We start from the raw sequence: 18388 nt of genomic DNA, 5'->3' as shown, positions 1-18388 counted from the left end.
AGACAGCAACAAAAACCTTACAGAGGTTTCTCACTCTTCTAAAAACAAAAACTGTGATTTTGCTGCTGTCTCTGTCCCCATTAGATATTTTTCCCACTCCCACACTGATTCTCTGTCATTTCCTGTCCATTTGACCCCAGAACAGGAAGTGAGAGTAACCTCTTGCATGGAAACACAAACCTCCTAATATTTATAGAGGTTCTAACCCGTACCCACTCTACCTCCCAAAAACGTAATTATGACTGGAAAAAGCAGCACCCAGAGGAAACCCAAAAAAACCCTCCTTTCTGGGTCAATCACCCACTTTCTTGCTCTGCCTTAGTAAGCCATTGACCCAAAATAGCATGAAGGTGAAGGAAAAATGGAAGTCCTGAGGTATACACTTCTGGGTAATTGAGTGAGTGAAAGAAGGAAATTGGGGTCTGGGGACCACACCTCTAATTGCACGTACAGGCAAATCCCCTATTTTCTACCCAAGTTAACAAAAATAAGTACTCCATGACTACCCTGCAAGGCATTGTACTGCTGTTTCTTTATCCCCAAATACTCTGTGTGTGGGGAAGAGAAAGTCCTGGAGTGGAAAACCTTCTCTTAGCCTAAAACACGGTGTCCTTGTATGCATTTGGAAAGTTCACTGAATTCAAATTGAACTTTATATAAATATACAAAAAATTAGCCTCTTTAGAGCAGGGTTTCCTGATCACACACTTTTGAGCTTACAATGATCAATAAATGATATTACAAATGTAAATAAATTGATATCTGATTTATTTGCGGATTTTCAAATATTCTCTTTTTGGATACTTTTTTTTACCTTTGGGTAATCTTTAACCCAGCGGTAGAAAATGTATAATGATATCTGTCAACCCTAATTGGAACAAATACACACATGTGCACAATGCACCAATTGTAATGATAGAATTCTATGTTCTGAAATGTAATTGGGATACGTGGTAAAATTGTTTTTTTAGCTTGATAGGATTTCATTGTACAGTGTGATTTCTACACATTGTACTGTACAATTTTCTACATTTAGATGAAATTTAGGGAAATCTTGTTCTGGGAATAACAAAGAAACAATTTAGTGTTATATGGTTTTTTTTAAGTAGATGAGATAAAAATTGCCAAAAAAGGTTTTGTAATGATAAAATTGTACGTGATGTTCTTAGGGGACAGTCACTGTTGAATCCTTTATGTAAATGAATGTAATATAAAAACTTAAATAACCATTTTCCATTTTTAACAGATAATATAGTTGTGTGTAGTGACATTGTCTGAGTCATGAAAGTTGTTGAGCAGTAAAAGCTTGAGAGTGTTGGAGTTTACATCTAGAGCCTTGGTTCTCAACTGGTGGGTCATGACCCAAAAGTGGGTCGCGACCCTGTGTTCAGTGGGTCGCCGCTTGCCTTCCTTTTTTCAAGGTGAGAGGCTCCTCTGCCTCCCCCAAGCTTAACACTGTCAGTTCTCGCACCGAGCAGCCATTCAAAATATGCTTCCCAAGTGTCAGCTTGAGGTGGGGTGGGCTGGGGTTATGGCCGTAAGGGAGCTCCATTCATACATGCATTCTCTACAGCACCCTTGCGTGTCCTGTAGAGGTGCCTGGACCGGAGTGATGTCACATTTTGGCTCCTGCCATCTCTACAGGTGATGCGCATATGGATGGCGCTCCGTCACAGCTCATTCTGGTGTGGGAGTGCATTGCCATTAATTTGAATGGCATCCCAAATGCATCTCCCACCCACAGTTCTATCGCCCATCGGAAACGCGAGGTGCCACATGCCATGCAATCCATTGCAGTTCAACTTGGGTCGCGACTTAATGACCAAGGACAAATGTGGGTCCTGAGGTTACACCGGTTGAGAACCACTGATCTAGAGTATACAATGGTTTGGTGAGACTGTACAATTAGAGGGTAGAATGGGATTGTGCATTTGAAGGGTAAGAGTGTAGAATTTTTGGAGTGTGAAATTAATCACCAAAAAAACTATATTTACTTTCTATGCATAGTTTGAAAAAGAGAAACAACATGACATCCGGACCTTCTTCTCACCCAAACCTGATTCTGACAAAAAACGCAAGAGGACAGAGGAAGATCCAGAGATTTCGGTGCTACATGAGGAACAAGAAGAGGAGTCTGCTGTGCAGGAAGTGTCCAATGTGGGTGCAGAAGTTTCAGGAGACATCAGTGAGGTGATAGACGTGGATGCACTATTTACAGATGAAGATTTTGAACAAGAAGCCAAGCGTTTCAGGCCCACAAGTACACTGACTCCCAAATCCACCCCAAAGACTCCGCGTGTGGGGAAGAGAAAGTCCTGGAGTGGAAAACCTTCTGCTTTGTTCTCTTCGCCTAAAACACGGGGTCTTTCTGAAGGTACCACGCTCACACCCCCGAGGCCTGCACTCTCTGAGAAACATTGGGACTGTCCGAGTTGCACCTACACCAATAATGTCTTGCTGCCTTACTGTGAGATATGTGAAAGTCCCAGGAGCAAACAATGTGAGTACCAGAGACCAGTAAGTCTGTTCAGCTATGAGTTCCTAAAGGGTATGTCCTAGCATTACTCACATTTACCCCAAACCTCCCTCTCCCACTCTTGTACCAACATTTTTTAACCTTGTTCCTAGAAACTGCTTTGATTACTTCTTCAGGGGCAGGTGCTGAGAGGTCAGGTAATAACGACATCGAATGACGATGAATTTGGCACACCACTGACAGTCACCGCCCTCGGCAGGTACAGGATCAGGAAGTCCGCGATCAGCGGTGTGTGTTCACTGATTTCCTGATCAATAGAGCTGACCTATGTCACAGTGTCAGTGTCACAGGTCGGCTTGGATTATGGGGATGTGTGTTTTTCACTTGATTTTGGACTCTGTAATAGTGGTGTGGCACTTATACTTTCTCCACAAACCTACTCCTGAAGTGCCCATAGGTCCTTCTGTACTTATAATCTACTGTCCAAGCCCTAACCACAAGGTGCAGACTACATAATGGGATCCAGCTCCTTTTACCCACTTCTGCAACAGCCCTTCAAACCGCCATACAAAAGCGGCCCTCTAAACCCCCATACAAAAGCGGCCATCCAAACCCCCATACAAGGTGGCCCTCCAAGCCCCCATACAGAAGCTGTCTTTCAGGCCCTCATGCTAAAAGTGGCCATCCAAGACTCCATAAAGAAGCTGCCCTCCAAACCCACATACAGACGCTGCTCTTTAAGCCCCAATACAGAAGCTGCACTCCAAGTTCCCATACACACATGGCCCTCTAAGCTAAATAGAGAAGCTGCCTCCCAAGCCCCCATGCAGACACCACCCTCCATAACCCTATACAGAACGTGCCCCCCAAGCCCCTATACAGACATGGCCCTCCAAGTCTTATACAGAAGCTGCCTCTCGAGCCCCCATGCAGACACCACCCTCCATACCCCTTTACAGAAAGTGCCCTCCAATCCCCCATACAGACATGGCCCTCCAAGTCTTATACAGAAGCTGCCTTCCAAGCCCCTATACAGACGCAACTCTCCAACCCCCATAGAGAAGCTGCTTAACATGTTTTATTCCTTCATTGGTTGTTGCAGCCAATGCAGCATCTGTTTTGTCTCTTTCACGTTTTACACCTCTCCCTTTCCGAATACACTCAGATGTGTTTTTCTGCAGCCATTTGGCTTGACGGCATATTCTTTCCCTGCGTATCGGGGATTAATTCCACCAATAAGAGACCTGGTAAGTGACACAATTGGATGCTGCAGCGGTGGGTAATTTTGTATATAACGTTCTGAATGTTATAATACGGCAAATTCCACCGCGTAGCATCAGCGTCTAAAAGGGGGCAAACGAGGTTATGCAGATTTGAAAAGTCAGTGTGGGGTGGGTGGGGGCGGGGGTGGAAGAGATCCCACCTGAGCATCAATCTGTGAACGCGTCTCCTCACAAAGTGAAAGGTGCCAATTTCTGTCAAGAACGTATGTTGAGAGCTGCGATGGCATGGCATTATGCTGGCACAAATGGACATTTCTGATTAATGTCAGCAGGATGCGAATTCAATGGGCAGGAGCGGAGGTCCTGTTGCCATGGCAGCAAATAAGCCTAACATTCATTGCCCTGCTGTTTTCTTTCACTCGTCGGGAGATTTATGATGAAAAGGGCAATGAAATTATAGATTTTTTTAGTTCTTTCACTGACTAATGACGCTGCGTTTGCATTACATTGTAACTATCTGCAGTTTGCCAGACCCTGCAAGTTTGTTGCATTCCAGGAAAGTTACTTCAAGTCGGAGGGGGTGGGTAGGTGGGTGGCTGCGGGATAAAATTTATCGGTCCCCAATAAACAAAGAAAATCATTATAATCCGGTAACATATTTGCTGTTTTTTTATTTTCTTAGTTATTTATCTATTTCTATATTCTTTTTTTTTTTCTTTTTTTTTGCTCTCCTGTGGTTTTCTGCTCACGATAAATTTCTCCCGAATTTGTTGTTCACTATAGATAATCTGTCCACTCCGGGAGCCATTTTAATGGAAAATGTAACTTTTATTAAAAAAAATAAAAATAAATTAAATTTATTTATTTTAAACAGAAGTGGAGTTTTTCATTAACGTGGTTCCCAGAGTGAGCAGATCATCTGACAGCAAAAGTGAGAAATGTTTTAGAATGTAATCACCCCAAAAGGACAGAGACAGCTGAAAGAACTGACAGGGAGGGTTTTATCCTTATTCTACTCTATGCCAGACTAGAAAAAGTTTTGCCTGTAGAGTTTCTTTAAGGGCTCATTATCGTGGGAATCAGCCAGCACGTACAGCTCCGTGCTGCGTGCACGGCTGTATCGGGCAGCTCCCGGAAAGGACAGGTGCTGCGTGTGATTTAGTACGAAGCCCCTGTCCTTCTCTATGGGACTACGCGGCCCTATGCTCACCCACCTTGCACTTTGGTGCGGGTGAGCGTACTCATACGCAGACAGGATGGATCCTGTCTGCATCCGAGCCGGGACAAACGCACCCGTACGGACCTGCACTTGAGGTGAGGGTGGGGAGGCGTATGACCGCATACTCCCATAGAGAAGGACTGGGGCTGCGTACTAATCACACGCAGCATCTGTCCTTCCCGGGAGCAGCCCGATATGGCCGTGCACGAAGCTGTACGTGCCGGCTGATTCCCGCGTGAATGAGCTCTGAAGCTGAACTCCAACCTTTCCTTCAGTCTTGCCCAGTTGTACCGGCTCCTCTCCTGGACTGAAATTGCTTCCTCTGATTTCACTGCACACTTTGAGCTCCTCATTATGTGCATTAGAAGCTGCAGCAAGCCAGATAGAGCCAGCCTCATCTAGCTGGATGTCTGAAATATTACTGTAATATGTGCTATTTCATGTGAGGAAAGGGAAAATAAAACAATATGTTTTTTTTTATTATTATTTTTAAAAGCAATACCCAAGAAAAGCTTCTCAGAGCATCACTATCTCTTTTCAAGAGAACACTCAATCCATCCTTTTTTTTTTCCTAACCATTTGTGGTTATAGAAATTCTAGTCCATTTATTGCAACATAAAAGCATAATAAAAGGCAGCGCACATCTGAGACATGAAGGAAAAAAGAACACGGGTCTTCTCAGAAGCGCCATCCTGCCATGTAAGTAATGTGCGTCCTGTACATAGGTATCGCCCATGTCAGAGAAGGGCACAGCAGCGTTCAGGAGCATGCTGCGGCTGTCGCATTCCGTAATGCAGTCTTCACTATGACCTTAATACTTTACTTGCAGAAGACTGACAGCTTATTGTTTCCTTTTAGGCTCCAGAAATGAGGCAGCTAGCATACCCAGCGTTCAAGAGGAGAAGGAAAATCAAAGTCAGAGTGATGGGGATAATGAGCCTGTCGACTGTGCTCGGCAGGAGTCGCCCCCCGCTCCATCGAGCGACTTACAGGGGGATCATTTACTAAACACTCAAAACAAGAACTCGGAAGGCCACCCCGGGGAGGACTCAACAGCCACCGAACCAGGTAATGTTCAACAAACGCTCCCCTCCATGGCCAACGCCACTGACTGTTTAATCGGCACGCAGACTTTGCTATTGGATTGGGGAGGGAGTTGGCTCAGGCTGGGGAGTTTGGTTTTCAATGTTCTTCTCTTTGTTTAATTAACCTTTTTATAATGTCTTTCTATCACCACTTGACGCCGGGGGTTTGTGCATCCCATCAGGTAAGCCATTTCGGGGCGACTCCAGACTTTAATAATGTGCGAGGAGAGGTTTGGCTAATCCAGCTCTCGGACTGAGCGGGAGTTTTGCGGCTGTTTATGGGCCTTCACTTTATAGCGGTGGATTTATTTCTTAACTCTTCTAAGTCCTGGCGTTCTTCTGCTCCTTCCCTGCGGCTTTGTCTATCTTTATTCTGACGGCATTGCCTCAGTCTTTTCTCTGCAGACTCATCTTTTTCTCTGTAAGCTCTTATCTGTTGCCCACTGTGGTCTTATGTCTTCTTTACTTTGCTCAGTTCCTACTGTGCTTCAACGTTTCTGCATTTCTAGTGCATTGGCCGTATTGTTCACGGTGTAGTCTTAGGAGGCTCTCTTTCCAAACACTTCCATGTTGAGCTCGTGGCATCAAAGTCTTTCACGAAGGACAGTATTTTTTCCTGCAACCAGGATAACAGCTCACCCAATTCACTCTGAGTTCCCGATACTCAGATAGTGGTCCTCCACAAGAGCACAATTCAGAGACTAGGAAGTGTGGTCACCCTATAACAGGAAGTGTGTAAACAGGAACCTTCATGGCAGGATCACCAGGTATCATTGTAATAAACTCCACAGATCTGTAAGATTGATTATAACTTTAAAAAAATAAAGGAACATGTTAAAGCTTATATAAGATTTTACTGTTTGGCTTTGCATGTGCTATAAAGGAAGAGCTTCTTTGGTGTTGTGAAGAGAAGATACTTCTTTAACAAGTCCATAGAGGTTTTTGTAGTTTCCCTTTTGATTTGGACTTTAACACAAACATGTGCAAGGACTACAGTGTGTCTACATGATGGGGGGGGGGATCTAAGGGAGCAGTGGTCCCTCTACAGAGGTCCGACACATCCTTTGCTGAGTCAGACTTATTGCTCTGCAAAACTCATGGTTCCTGCTCATTTGTGTGTGGTAGTTCTGACTCAGCAGGGGATGTGTTGGACTTCTGCAGAGATACCACGGCTTCCATACAGAGATCAAGCGTGTAGGATAGTGTGTAATACGGCCAATGGCCACTAGATGTCCCCATAGGACCCTGTAGGTAAAGTAGCTCTGGCCTGGGGAAGACTCTGTGTTCCCTGGGAGCTAATATATAGGGGTGCCCGAGAGGGGAGGAGAAGAGAAGACTAGGACCGTATGTAGAGTCTCTGGACAGAGACTGATTCTCGAATAGAGGCTGGTCCATGGGAAGGACAGGACTAGTCCTAGGAATATGTAGGAGCTGTAGAGATTCCCTAGTTTCCCCTGGAGGGGAAACCACCGAGATAGGAATGTCTAGTATGGGATTCTGGAGCATACTGGAGTGCTGTATGCTGACAATGTTTGTCTATTGGCCTATGGCCAATATAAGCCGTGGACTCTGGACTGCACCTGGGCTCAACCTCTCTCTCTGATATCTGTAATATCTCACCGAAAAGAGATGTGCCGTCATCCCACCTGGGGATGGCTGAAAACCTTGTATTATCTTTTGCGACCAACGACCAACACTAAGTAAAGCTAAGAAAAGACTATCTGCGTGGACTGGTTCTTCTTCCTCCAACCTCTGAGATGGATGGGTTCTGCAAGAGTGTGATGTTGGAGTGTATCGTGGCTGTAACCACCCTGAGGAGGGTATGTGTGCACACGGGCTGTGCCCGACATAGGGTGCCCTTCATGGTGGCCTTCCTTCCTAAGGCCCCGTTCACATATAGCGACATACCTTTTGCAGCGGATCCGCACGGCCGGGATAGCGCGACTTTCGGGGCGACGTTCCAGCGACGATCCAGCGACGGTAGCGCGACCTTCCCCGTCGGGCTCCATAGAAAAAAAGTAAAATCGCGCAAAATCCGCCGAAAAAAGGGTCCGGTAGAAGCGACTTGCGACCGCGACGAGCGACATGGAGTTAAGACAGCTCCATTGAATAACATTGGCCGGCGACTTCTCGCGATATCGCGCGGCAAAAATGCGCGATATCGCGGCGGAAATCGCGCGACAATTCGCTATATGTGAACGGGGCCTAAGGGGGAGGAAGCGCTGAAGTCTGCATAGGCGGTGGATACCATGAGGGCCCTGTGTGCGCAGTATCACACATGTTAGAGTTGTTAGCACGAGGCCCCTGGGAGAAGGGGTGCTTGGTGTCGTATTGCTATACACGGGGTCACACATAGCCAACCCGAAGTGAACACACACGAGTCACCCCGATGAACCCCGCCTACAAGCGTCCTCATAGGCTTAGGCTTTTCTACTAAAACTGTGACTGCTTTCTAAAAAAATGCACTGCAAGAAATTGACCACCTTTTGTTTTGATACACCTGAAATGTTTAGTTGATTTAGGCTTCAAGTTTAAATAAGACATCTCTGCAATCAGGGCTTGTTCACACCGTGTCCATTGAACAATTGTTTTCTATGTGCCCTGTCCACACCATACGTGTCTGGTGATGTGTCGAAAAACACAGCCCAACGGACATGGTGTGAGCAAGCCCTTAATGACTCACCCCTTACCCTGTACTCTAGGGATTTCCTTTCTTGCACTATCTCCCTTTTCTACCACTCTTGCGGCACTTCTATCTTTTACCGAGCCCCTCGTTCACACCTCCGTGCTGTAACATTGCAGAAATGCTGCAGGATGCATTGTGGTGCACTTCGGTAGGGCAGCCAATTTATTTGAATGAGCTGCCTAACGCAGCTAAATTGCACTCAAAGAAGTTCAAACACTTTTTTTTCTTTTATTGCATTGTACCACTTCGCATTGTAATAGGTTACTCTGCGATGTCGTGCGATACAGCACACATGGGATAGCTAGGTGCGTTGGGGTGCCATTAAGGAATAATGGCACCGCAGCGCACCAAACATCCGAAGCGGGATCGAATGCGACATCACAAAGATGTGAACGTAGCCTTACTTCTTTTGTCACTTAGAAAATGCTTCTTATTTTCTGTTCCGGATCCCAATAATCTTTCCATGTTCTTTCTCTCTCACGTTTTTATAGCTCTCTCATTATCTCATATCTCATTCTCTCCTACTTCTTTCTTCTTTTATTAATTTCATCTCCTTTTCCCCTCTCCCTTCTCTCTCCCCCCAACCTCTCAGCTCACCTCTCTCATATATCTTCTGGTAAACTTTTTTTTTTTTCCCTAGTGGCCGCCCGCCTTATAAACAACATCCTGAATCCATACTCACTGTCCTACATATTGTGCTTCATTGCAGAGCATTGTCACAGCTCCACTGCCTTTCCAGCGTATGATGGATTAATGTTCTGTGCCAGTAGGCACACGGACCGCATCTATTTATATAGCAAGGTATGTACACATAGAAGAGGCTCGCAGATTAGAAGGAAATAAAATAAGACGTCCGGAGGAGAGCTGCTTATTGTCTCACTGATATTTGAGCAGCTCCGGTGCCAGCTGGGATTGCAGTTTATTGAATTAAAAAGCCATATTGTCTTCTCTGCCAGAGAGGAGATTAACGGCAAGCTCTCAGCAGTCTGTCCGCAACAGTTTGATTGCGAGCTCACAATTCCGTCCAGACCCGCCGAACACATCTGGGGCTCTGCATTCACTCTGTGTAACCTTATTTCAACCCCGGGCAGAGTTTCATGAAGGGGGTGATGTTTCTAAATAAAGCTCGGTCGTACTCGTACACACTGGGGTGGAGAAAATGAATGTGTCTGTATTGCTGATAGCTACTGGTCAGGATCTTACTTTTTATCCCCTATGACACTATAAAAGTGATATTTTCTGTTCGATTTCTTGCTCAAGAATTAGCAATATAAATAGCAGCACAGCTCTAACTTCACCTAGAATTGACTCCCTGTTTTGCATTGAGTTTGCTCAATTATTAGGAACCTGGTAAAGATATTGCTGCCCTTCCTGGTGTTTCCATTAATTTAAAGAAATTAAAAAATCCTTTCTCTAAAGTGGAGTTCTAGTGAAATAACTCCTTCCTTCTAGTCCACACTACCCCTAAATGCATAGATTCTAAAAGTAACCCTAGAGTTCTTACCTGTTCTTCATAAACTGCTTTTCTGTGCTGCCCTGGCAGCTGCTCACATGCCAAGATACCTAGGCATTGGTCACATGATCCTGGTTGAAGTGCTTTGAGGTTTATGGAGCTGGCACTGCTTGAACTCTGTTCCTCGTCTTCACAGCAGAGATTATGTGACCAGTGCCTGGACATTTTGTCATGTGGGAGAATGGCTGTTCCTCCACATGATCAAATAGATGGAGGATAAAGGAATGATTGCTCATAGATGGCTGAGAAATAGGGGCACTGAAATCCACCAACACAGCATTTACCATTGGGCATCTGTTGTACTGCTATGTCCCTCAGGGCTGTCTAATCTCATTGTCAAGTGCACATCATGCAACTGATGTCCCACTCATGAGAACAGGGTTCTGTGCAGGCCACTCAAGTTCCTTCACACCAAATTCACTAGACTATCAGGGTTTTTCACAAAAGGGTGAAGAGTTTGGAGGAGGAAGGAGAAGTGAACAATCCAGGCCAAAATAGCTGATTTGGAAAAATTCTCCAATGCAGCTCACTTTCCAGTTCAGCGATGTTGTCCTAGATTGTTCACTTCTCCTGTCTTCTCCAAACTCTTCACCCTTTTGTGAATAGCCCTGTATGTCTTTATGGAGCTGTTTTTGTGCTCAGGGTCGGTCATGCTGGAACAAAAACTGTTGCCACTAGATTGGAAGTGGACAGTTGTCTAAAATGTCTTTGTGTATGCTGTAGCTTTAACAGTACCTTTCCTTGGAAACACCTGAACTCAATAATTTGGAGGGTTGTACACATACCTTTTGCCATGTAGGTAGGTGTGATGGCCAGGTGCCCAAAAACAGTTGGCAGTATAGTGCAAGCACCCTGAGTCACATTCAGGGAAAAAGCTCACTCTTCATAATGCAACTAGAGCTCTACCTTCCATGTTACATTCAAGCTATGCCATTAGTCCTTAGGTTTGGCCACCTACACCTTCTTTAAGGGTTTTTATATACAGTGCTAAATATCATCTGCTCTGTCATTCTAGGCAGACTTGTGAATTGGTTGTACTTTGTGATCCACTCATTTTAAAACAATATCCTGTTTTTTTTAATTAGACCGTAGATCTTCTTTAAATTATTTTGGTGATTGCGTATGTCCCTAATCAAATGCTAATTGTGTCAATATAAAATAATCATTGGTAAATGAGATTTTGTCACGTTTCTCAGTGGTGTAGAATCTGAGGAGCACCGACACACACATCTTAATTATCAACAAATCACATCTCGGCACTGCTTTATTAAACCCGTAAACCTGTGTTTATCTTATTAGGATGGAGAACCACTGAACTGTAATTTCATTCCTTTGGATATTAAATTGGAAAACTGGGATGACTTACCCGAAGCAATGCAGCAGAAACCAAACAGATCCTTGGTAAGATAAGTCATTTGTAAAGTGGGCTAATTAGCGGCACGTCGAGCTTTATCTTCTATGTCACAAGAAATCACAGCCTCTCTGCTAGGAGACGGCACATCTTGTCAGCCATTGGAAGCCCTTCCAAAAGTTTGCTGCACTTCGAGACCAATTGTGTTCTTCCTAAGATGTGTTATTAAACTTTTGACTGCAGCGTTCCATCTCTGAGCTGTTTAAATATCACGAAGAAGTACACAGATTCTGCGAGTTCCAGAACAGCATTTAAATAAGATTTGATAGACAGTATTTCCACTAAGCCTGCTGCTTAATATAAATGATCAGCGCTGTGCCGAATGGTCTTTTATAGGACCTCAAGGTACTGTCTGTTTTAAAGCTTCGGTACGGAATGATAGGAATAAAACAACAGATCTAAAGAAGGGTGATAAAAAATGGTGCAGCGTATTAAAGGGGACACTTTTATCCAAATAATGAAAATGTATCAAATTAAAAAAAAAAAGGATAGATTTCACTTTGCCATATCTGTATGTTTATTTAAAGGTCGACTTTAAAAAACATGTTCCCTCCTATTCAACACCCCGTTAGCTAATATTTATAAAGAAACGAAATGATGCAATTACCAAAAAACAATGGTCATGTGACATTCCGGATCTGTTTCTTCCATCTTCTGGTCTGCAGTGTGGGAGGGTCCTTCTTGCAGGGTCCAGGTCACTTTCTGGTGACATGGATGCTGCCCATTGGTTGATGAAAGTGTCCATACCAGGGGTCACCACTGGTTCCTTTAGTGTTACAGGAAAAGGAAAAAAAAAATTTATTAACCCTTGCAGTGGGGCTACCCCTGCACTGCAAGGGTTAAGTGCTTGTGTCTAGGTAAAAAAAAAATGAAAGGAACATTTTTAATTAACCCTTGTAGTGGGGAGTGGGGCTTTTTTAACACTAAAGGAACCAGGGGTGATTCCTGGTATAGACACTTTTATCAGCCAAAGGGCAGCAGCCACGTCACTAGAAAGTGACCTGGACACTGCAAGAAGGACCCTCCCACACTGCAGACTTAAGGGTAGAAGAAACAGATCTGGAATGTCACATGACCATTGTTTTTAGGTAATTGGATCATTTAGTTTCTGTTCTTTTATACTCACCCGATGCTCCAAGCCAGCTTGTTCTTAGACCGGTCCATGCAGCCTCCTCTGCAAGGAATTAAGGTCCCGTAAATCATCGTGTCGGTATACACAGTGTATAGACTTGAGGATTCTGAGGTAGATTCCAATGCTGCGGCGGAAGAGGAGACAGGCTGGAGGGAGCACTGTGACAGCTGGCCAGCTCAGAGCTTCATCTTTTATTTTGAAGAGTTAAGAAAAGGTTTTCCTGGAGTTCTTTAAAATGTAGCACTGTGGCATCATGAAGGGGCGGCAACAAGACCAGTTGGCAGAGCTGCAGCCGTTAGCAGTTGGCAAGCACTGGTCCCTACTTCCATTTTGATGAAAACAGATTAGGTAGGTATTATTATTTAGCTCTCTACATGCTGTTCCTAATTACCCGCCATCTGATGCTCTAAGAATTCCACTCCCTGGAACACAGTCTTACTACAGGGCCATTGCGAAATCCAAGAATATGTTTGGATGGGCAAATACAGCCTGTTTTCAAGTGCATGCATCATTTATTTAGTGTCCAATTGATATACTTCTGGGATCATTCCAAGTTCCTTTACAGGTGCTTCAAAGTTCCTTCTGACTTGCATTAGGCCTCCTCCTAAGTTGCCTCATACTGCTTTTGCATTCCTATTGACTTGTACGGGGAGGAAAGCAGTTTGACGTGAACGAACGCCGCTGTCACTCAGGATTGAAAGGAAACAGCTGAAGCATCAAGTAACTGAAATGGTGCAGCAGTTAGAAGTAGCAGCTAGGTAACTGGGTCACGTGACTTGTCAGCTGTCACTTGCTTTACAATAGTGCAAAATATGTCTGTATAAAAAATATAATATTTGTCATATATAAAAAAACTTCTACACTTTACTATCGTTGACGCCATAATCATTCATTTTATATCACCTAACCTCATATTCCCCATTGCTTCTCATATATACACTTCTCCCATTTATTCAAATTCACATCATCTTCTGGAGAAAGAGGAACATATACATACCAAGTGAATCCGTGTAACCCCTTCCTTATTGGTATCCCCCTCCATGTTTTAATGTTTTAATTTATCTTCATGGATATTATGGATATTATCACCCATCTGTGTACTGTCTCCTATATGTGTGTTCTATTTTAATATATTGATTCCCCTTTGTTCCCTAACCCCTCCCCCCCACTACACCCCCTAACTTCCTGTTAACCTGTGTTCAGCAAATCTAGAATGTGTTCAACAAATCTAGAGAAAGGAAAGTCTTAATCAAAATCTGGGGACTGCTTGGAATAAATTTGATGCAGAAGCAACTGAAAATCAGTTAATGAGGCAACATGCGGACCAGCCGGATCAATAGTTGTTTTTTTTTTATAGCTGCAATCAATATTCTGTTTCCATGGATGGTTTTATATGTCAGCTTGTCATGGTAGGACATATAAATAATTGAGAAGTGGCCAGTATTTGAATGCTGTACAATGTACAGCATTCAAGTACATAATGGAGCAATAATACACAACCTTTATCTTCTCCAAAATAAGCATAAGTCCTCTCTTACCTGATTGAAAGATTCTGGCCCTTTGCAGAGGTCCTTTGGCCTTTTTCTTATAGATGGTATGCCACAGGTTCTTCAGCCTTTGGCCCCTCAGGCTTGGTAGAAAGGTTCTCATCTGAAATTAAAGCTAAACTCCAGGCCAACCGCTAAATACATGGAAGAAAAACATATATGGGATCTGTTTTACCTTCCAAAGAAATTTTATTTCTGTCCAGTTAAGTCTTATAAGTCTTGTCCCTCCCCCTGCTTGTGACTGGACAGTGAAAAGAGAAGCAGCAAACTGATGAGCTCATCTCTATGTCTCTCCGATCTCTCTTCCTACCAACATGGTCCCTTGTTAGTACATGACCACTGCAGCACAAGTGATAGGCTCCTTGTATTTCTTCTCCCATGTCACTGCTGGCACAGTAACATGGATATCCACAGGGAAGGTGATCAGGTTGCATTCGATGCACAGAGTTCCCCTTAGGCCTTTGCCCATTGATACACCCTCTAATGAGATATGATTGGAGCCCATTATATACATACTGCCCTCCTACCCCTCCAAACATTCACCTAATCATGTCAATGTCTTGATGATGCTGCAGCTTTCTACTTGCAGCGCTTGGCATACCTGCCCCCCTACAGGGATATCCCAGCCTAATGGACCTCATGGAACAGAAAAGCAGGTATCCCGCATGATACCAAGCTTTAAGCAAATGTGTAAAGTAGGTTTATTGCTGGTTAAACGTGAGAGATGAGATCTAGTTTGTATTTAATTGTCAATGTAATTATCTGCAAACCAACTAGACAATATTATTTAAAAAGCTTGGGGACCTATTATATTTTATTCAAGATGGAGGCTAGATTGTTGCCACATAATACACCATAATACACATGCCATGCGTTGTGGTGCACTTTGTTTAATGAAGGTGCCGTTTCGGTTATTCTTCCTTTTGCTGTGTATTGGTGGCCTGCTAATTTGCCTACAAACGTCCGGTGGTCATAATAATCTGGCTACTCAGTGTATATTAATAAGCTGCCTTAACAATGGAAACACTGCATGTCAAGGTGCGTGTGGTAAAGCACCGCAACGGTTGTATAGGTGTGAAGGAGGCCTTAAAGAGACCCTGTCACCGGTTCATTCATTTCAACAAAAATCTCATTAGATTTTTCATGTGCATTTACCATAATGCATGGTATTTTCCTGTGAAAACCTCCCTTTTGTAGACTTCCAAAAGCCCTGAGACTGCTGCTGCTGGATGTGATGTCAGCTTCCCCCAAACAGAATCTCAGAGTTGACTGGAAGAGGCAACTCCAAGCTGTGCTGAAACTACAAATCCAGTGTTAGTGTCTCAAGGGATCTGTAGTTTCATCACAGATGGAGTGCTGAGGTTGCCTACCCCTGCTCCATAGCAGGGGTAGCCAAGCTCCGGCCCTCTATCTGTGGTGAAACTATAAATCCCATGATGCATCTCTCTCTGGGAGTCGTGGCTGTGAGTATCTTGCAATGCCTCATGGGATTTGTAGTTCCACCACAGCTGGAGGGCCAGAGGTTGCCTACCCCTGGTCTATAGTATCCCCTTCCCTGCTCCCCTAGGAGCTACATAAAAGGTTATGTATGGAGGTGAAGGGAAGAGCTGGGCCAACACAGGCAATAATTAGTTACTTCCAGAAAAGGAGATGGCTGATGGTGTACAAGGAGGGAGGGGGCTGTGCTAGGGAATTGACTCTCTTGCCGTTGTCATGTTTTCTAGCAAGTTCAAGTCAACAAATAATTGCAAAAAACATTGCAAGTAAGCATTTAAAGTGCTGGATTTTTCCGTGCTTCTACCTGCAATTTTTTCATTCGGTGACAGGTTCTCTAATGTTATAGGAAGCGACGCTGACCTACACGGAGGGAGTCGGCTCAAAATTTAAAGGAACAGTTGGGGTTTGCATATAACTTCAGCTGTTTACATCTCTGGATCTGCCAGTTGTTTTGACATGTGTTTTTTCATTGATCCTAATCTCTCTTTGTGGATTTTCTCATCACATGCGCAGTTTGAATTGCACAAGTGTGACAGATTTGTTTTAAAGGGAAAATGTCTGTTCAAGCGAGTTTTGGGCACTGGGAAGAAATTATGACTTTCAAATTTTTCACTTGTAATGTTTTTTTCAGTAATATTGGTAATTATACAAAAATTAGCTGTTTTTGGCTACTACCTTTTTATATTATTCAAGTCAGATTGTCTTTCCCTAATCTCATTTTATTGGACATCTATTTTGGCAGCCAGTGATAAATGGTTAGTATATTTGCCTTGTAGCATTGGGGTCATGGGCTTAAATCTCACCAGAGGGACTTTCTGATTGGTCTGTGTGGGTTTTCTTCGAGGTCTTTAGTTTCTACCCATAGCCCAAAATCTTGTCTGGTAGGTTCAAGTTAGCCCTATTGTGAAGGGGGTCAGCATAGGAACATTAGATATTAAAGTGCTTTAGTGGCAGTGAGTGGTGTCAATGGTTCCCTGTACTCTGAAGAGCAGTGTGTAATATGTTGGTGGCTGCTATAGTAATACAAAAAATGAATAAAATACACTATAGTACCAAAAGTATTGGGACACCCTACAAATCATTGGATTCAAGCTGGTTGAAGCTGTTATAGCTGCAAAGGGCAGGCCAACTCAATATTGAACCCTACGGACTAAGGTTGGATGCCATCAGAGTTCCATTAGAGTATTATAGTGTAGCTTGTTGTATCCTTAATAAAGTAGATATCCTAAAAAACAAGATCTTTTGCAACTTCCCTGCCCACTCTCCGAAAGTGTAGCAGGAGCCATTGCTCTAAAATACATGCCATGGCAAGAAAACCTATTGCACCAGGATCCTATGGTGGCTGGTTGGGTCACTGCTGAAGGTAAGGGCAAGAGATAATATTTGTTGGGTTGTCCCCACCCAGCATAGATCAGGTGACCAAATGTTTAGTAATTTGTCATGTGACCAACTGCCACGGAATCCCGGAGTGGCAGATTCAGGGAAAGTGATTTTAGGGATTTTGCATCTATTTATATGTTTAAGGAACAGCTACCTAAGGGGGTGAGGGAGTTTTTTTTACAATAGGTCCACTTTAAATAGCCTCCTTCTCCAGCATTGTTTAGTTATTTAGAGTTTTCTGCCAAACACCCAAATTAGGGGTAGCCATACTTCAATCCTTCAGCCGTGATGCATCATGCATCTGCTTCTGAAAGTCATGCCTATGCCTATTCCTTGCCCACTTTTATTAAATGAATGGTCACAAAAACAATGCAATTACCCACGCAGGGGTTCTTTAGCATCTCTTGGCAACACAAACATATGGCCATCCAGCCTCCTGGCTTTGCACTTGCAGCACCACTGCTCTGGCCTCAGACCTCAGGCCACTGTCTGTTCCTCCAGAAAGCCTCAGTCCTGTGCTATCCTGCACAATTGGTTTTCATAACCCGTAGCTCCCTGCTGCACAGGACTCCACACCGACTCCTGGGTGGAGTTCTCCTGTCTCCCAGGTGGATCCCTGAACACTTCCCAACACCTTTATTTTAAAGGCTGTGCACACCTGTGCCATCAGCAGGCGCTGGACACTATCAAAATATGGAAATGGAGATTAAACAGTGGCCAGCTCAATCAATAACACCGTTCTAGTTCTGATATAATTGTTATTCTTTATAGCAGCCCTATGATGAGATTGGGTTCCAGTGAAGCTGATCAGGCATTGTGTGCCATCATATATTTTTTATCTCTGATAATTATCCTAGTTACTACTAATTTTTTTTATTAAAAGGGCATCCAGGTATTGTAAAGTGACCTTATCTGCTACTACGTATACATTACATTTTATATGGTTACATCATTTGGATAAATATTATTCCTTTGGAGCGGAAGCCTGCTCCCCGAACAATAGCTGTTATTGATCATTCTCTGGTATCATAGACAATTAAGTGCCACTTATATTGAACCTTGAGAACAAAACACAATAAACCAAGATGAATGCAAAGACTTTTTGGGGGGCTCTGCATCCAATACCTAGAAAAAAAATCAAATAAATGGTCTGTGCCTTTAATAGTCATATATATGTATATATATATATACATATATATATACATATATAGAGAGAGAG

At 43.6% G+C, this 18388-nt stretch overlaps 1 protein-coding gene across 2 annotated transcripts in view; it reads left to right on the top strand.

Annotated features, from left to right (window-relative positions):
• ZRANB3 (zinc finger RANBP2-type containing 3) overlaps positions 1-18388 on the top strand; it is a 115987-nt gene that overhangs the window by 71472 nt on the left and 26127 nt on the right. Inside the window, exons 10-14 of one of the 2 annotated variants that reach the window (XM_018561810.1) lie at positions 2008-2504; positions 4256-4294; positions 5808-5986; positions 9399-9490; positions 11502-11603. In XM_018561810.1, the coding sequence (XP_018417312.1) occupies positions 2008-2504; positions 4256-4294; positions 5808-5986; positions 9399-9490; positions 11502-11603 (909 nt within the window). Of the gene's footprint in view, positions 1-2007; positions 2505-4255; positions 4295-5776; positions 5987-9398; positions 9491-11501; positions 11604-18388 lie in introns of both variants that reach the window. The other variant, XM_018561811.1, reaches the window with a different exon arrangement.

This window comes from Nanorana parkeri, unplaced genomic scaffold (genome assembly GCF_000935625.1).
Source record: "Nanorana parkeri isolate BGI_ZX_2015 unplaced genomic scaffold, ASM93562v1 scaffold545, whole genome shotgun sequence".
NCBI lineage: Eukaryota > Metazoa > Chordata > Amphibia > Anura > Dicroglossidae > Nanorana > Nanorana parkeri.
This window is presented reverse-complemented; position numbering and strand designations above follow the sequence as displayed.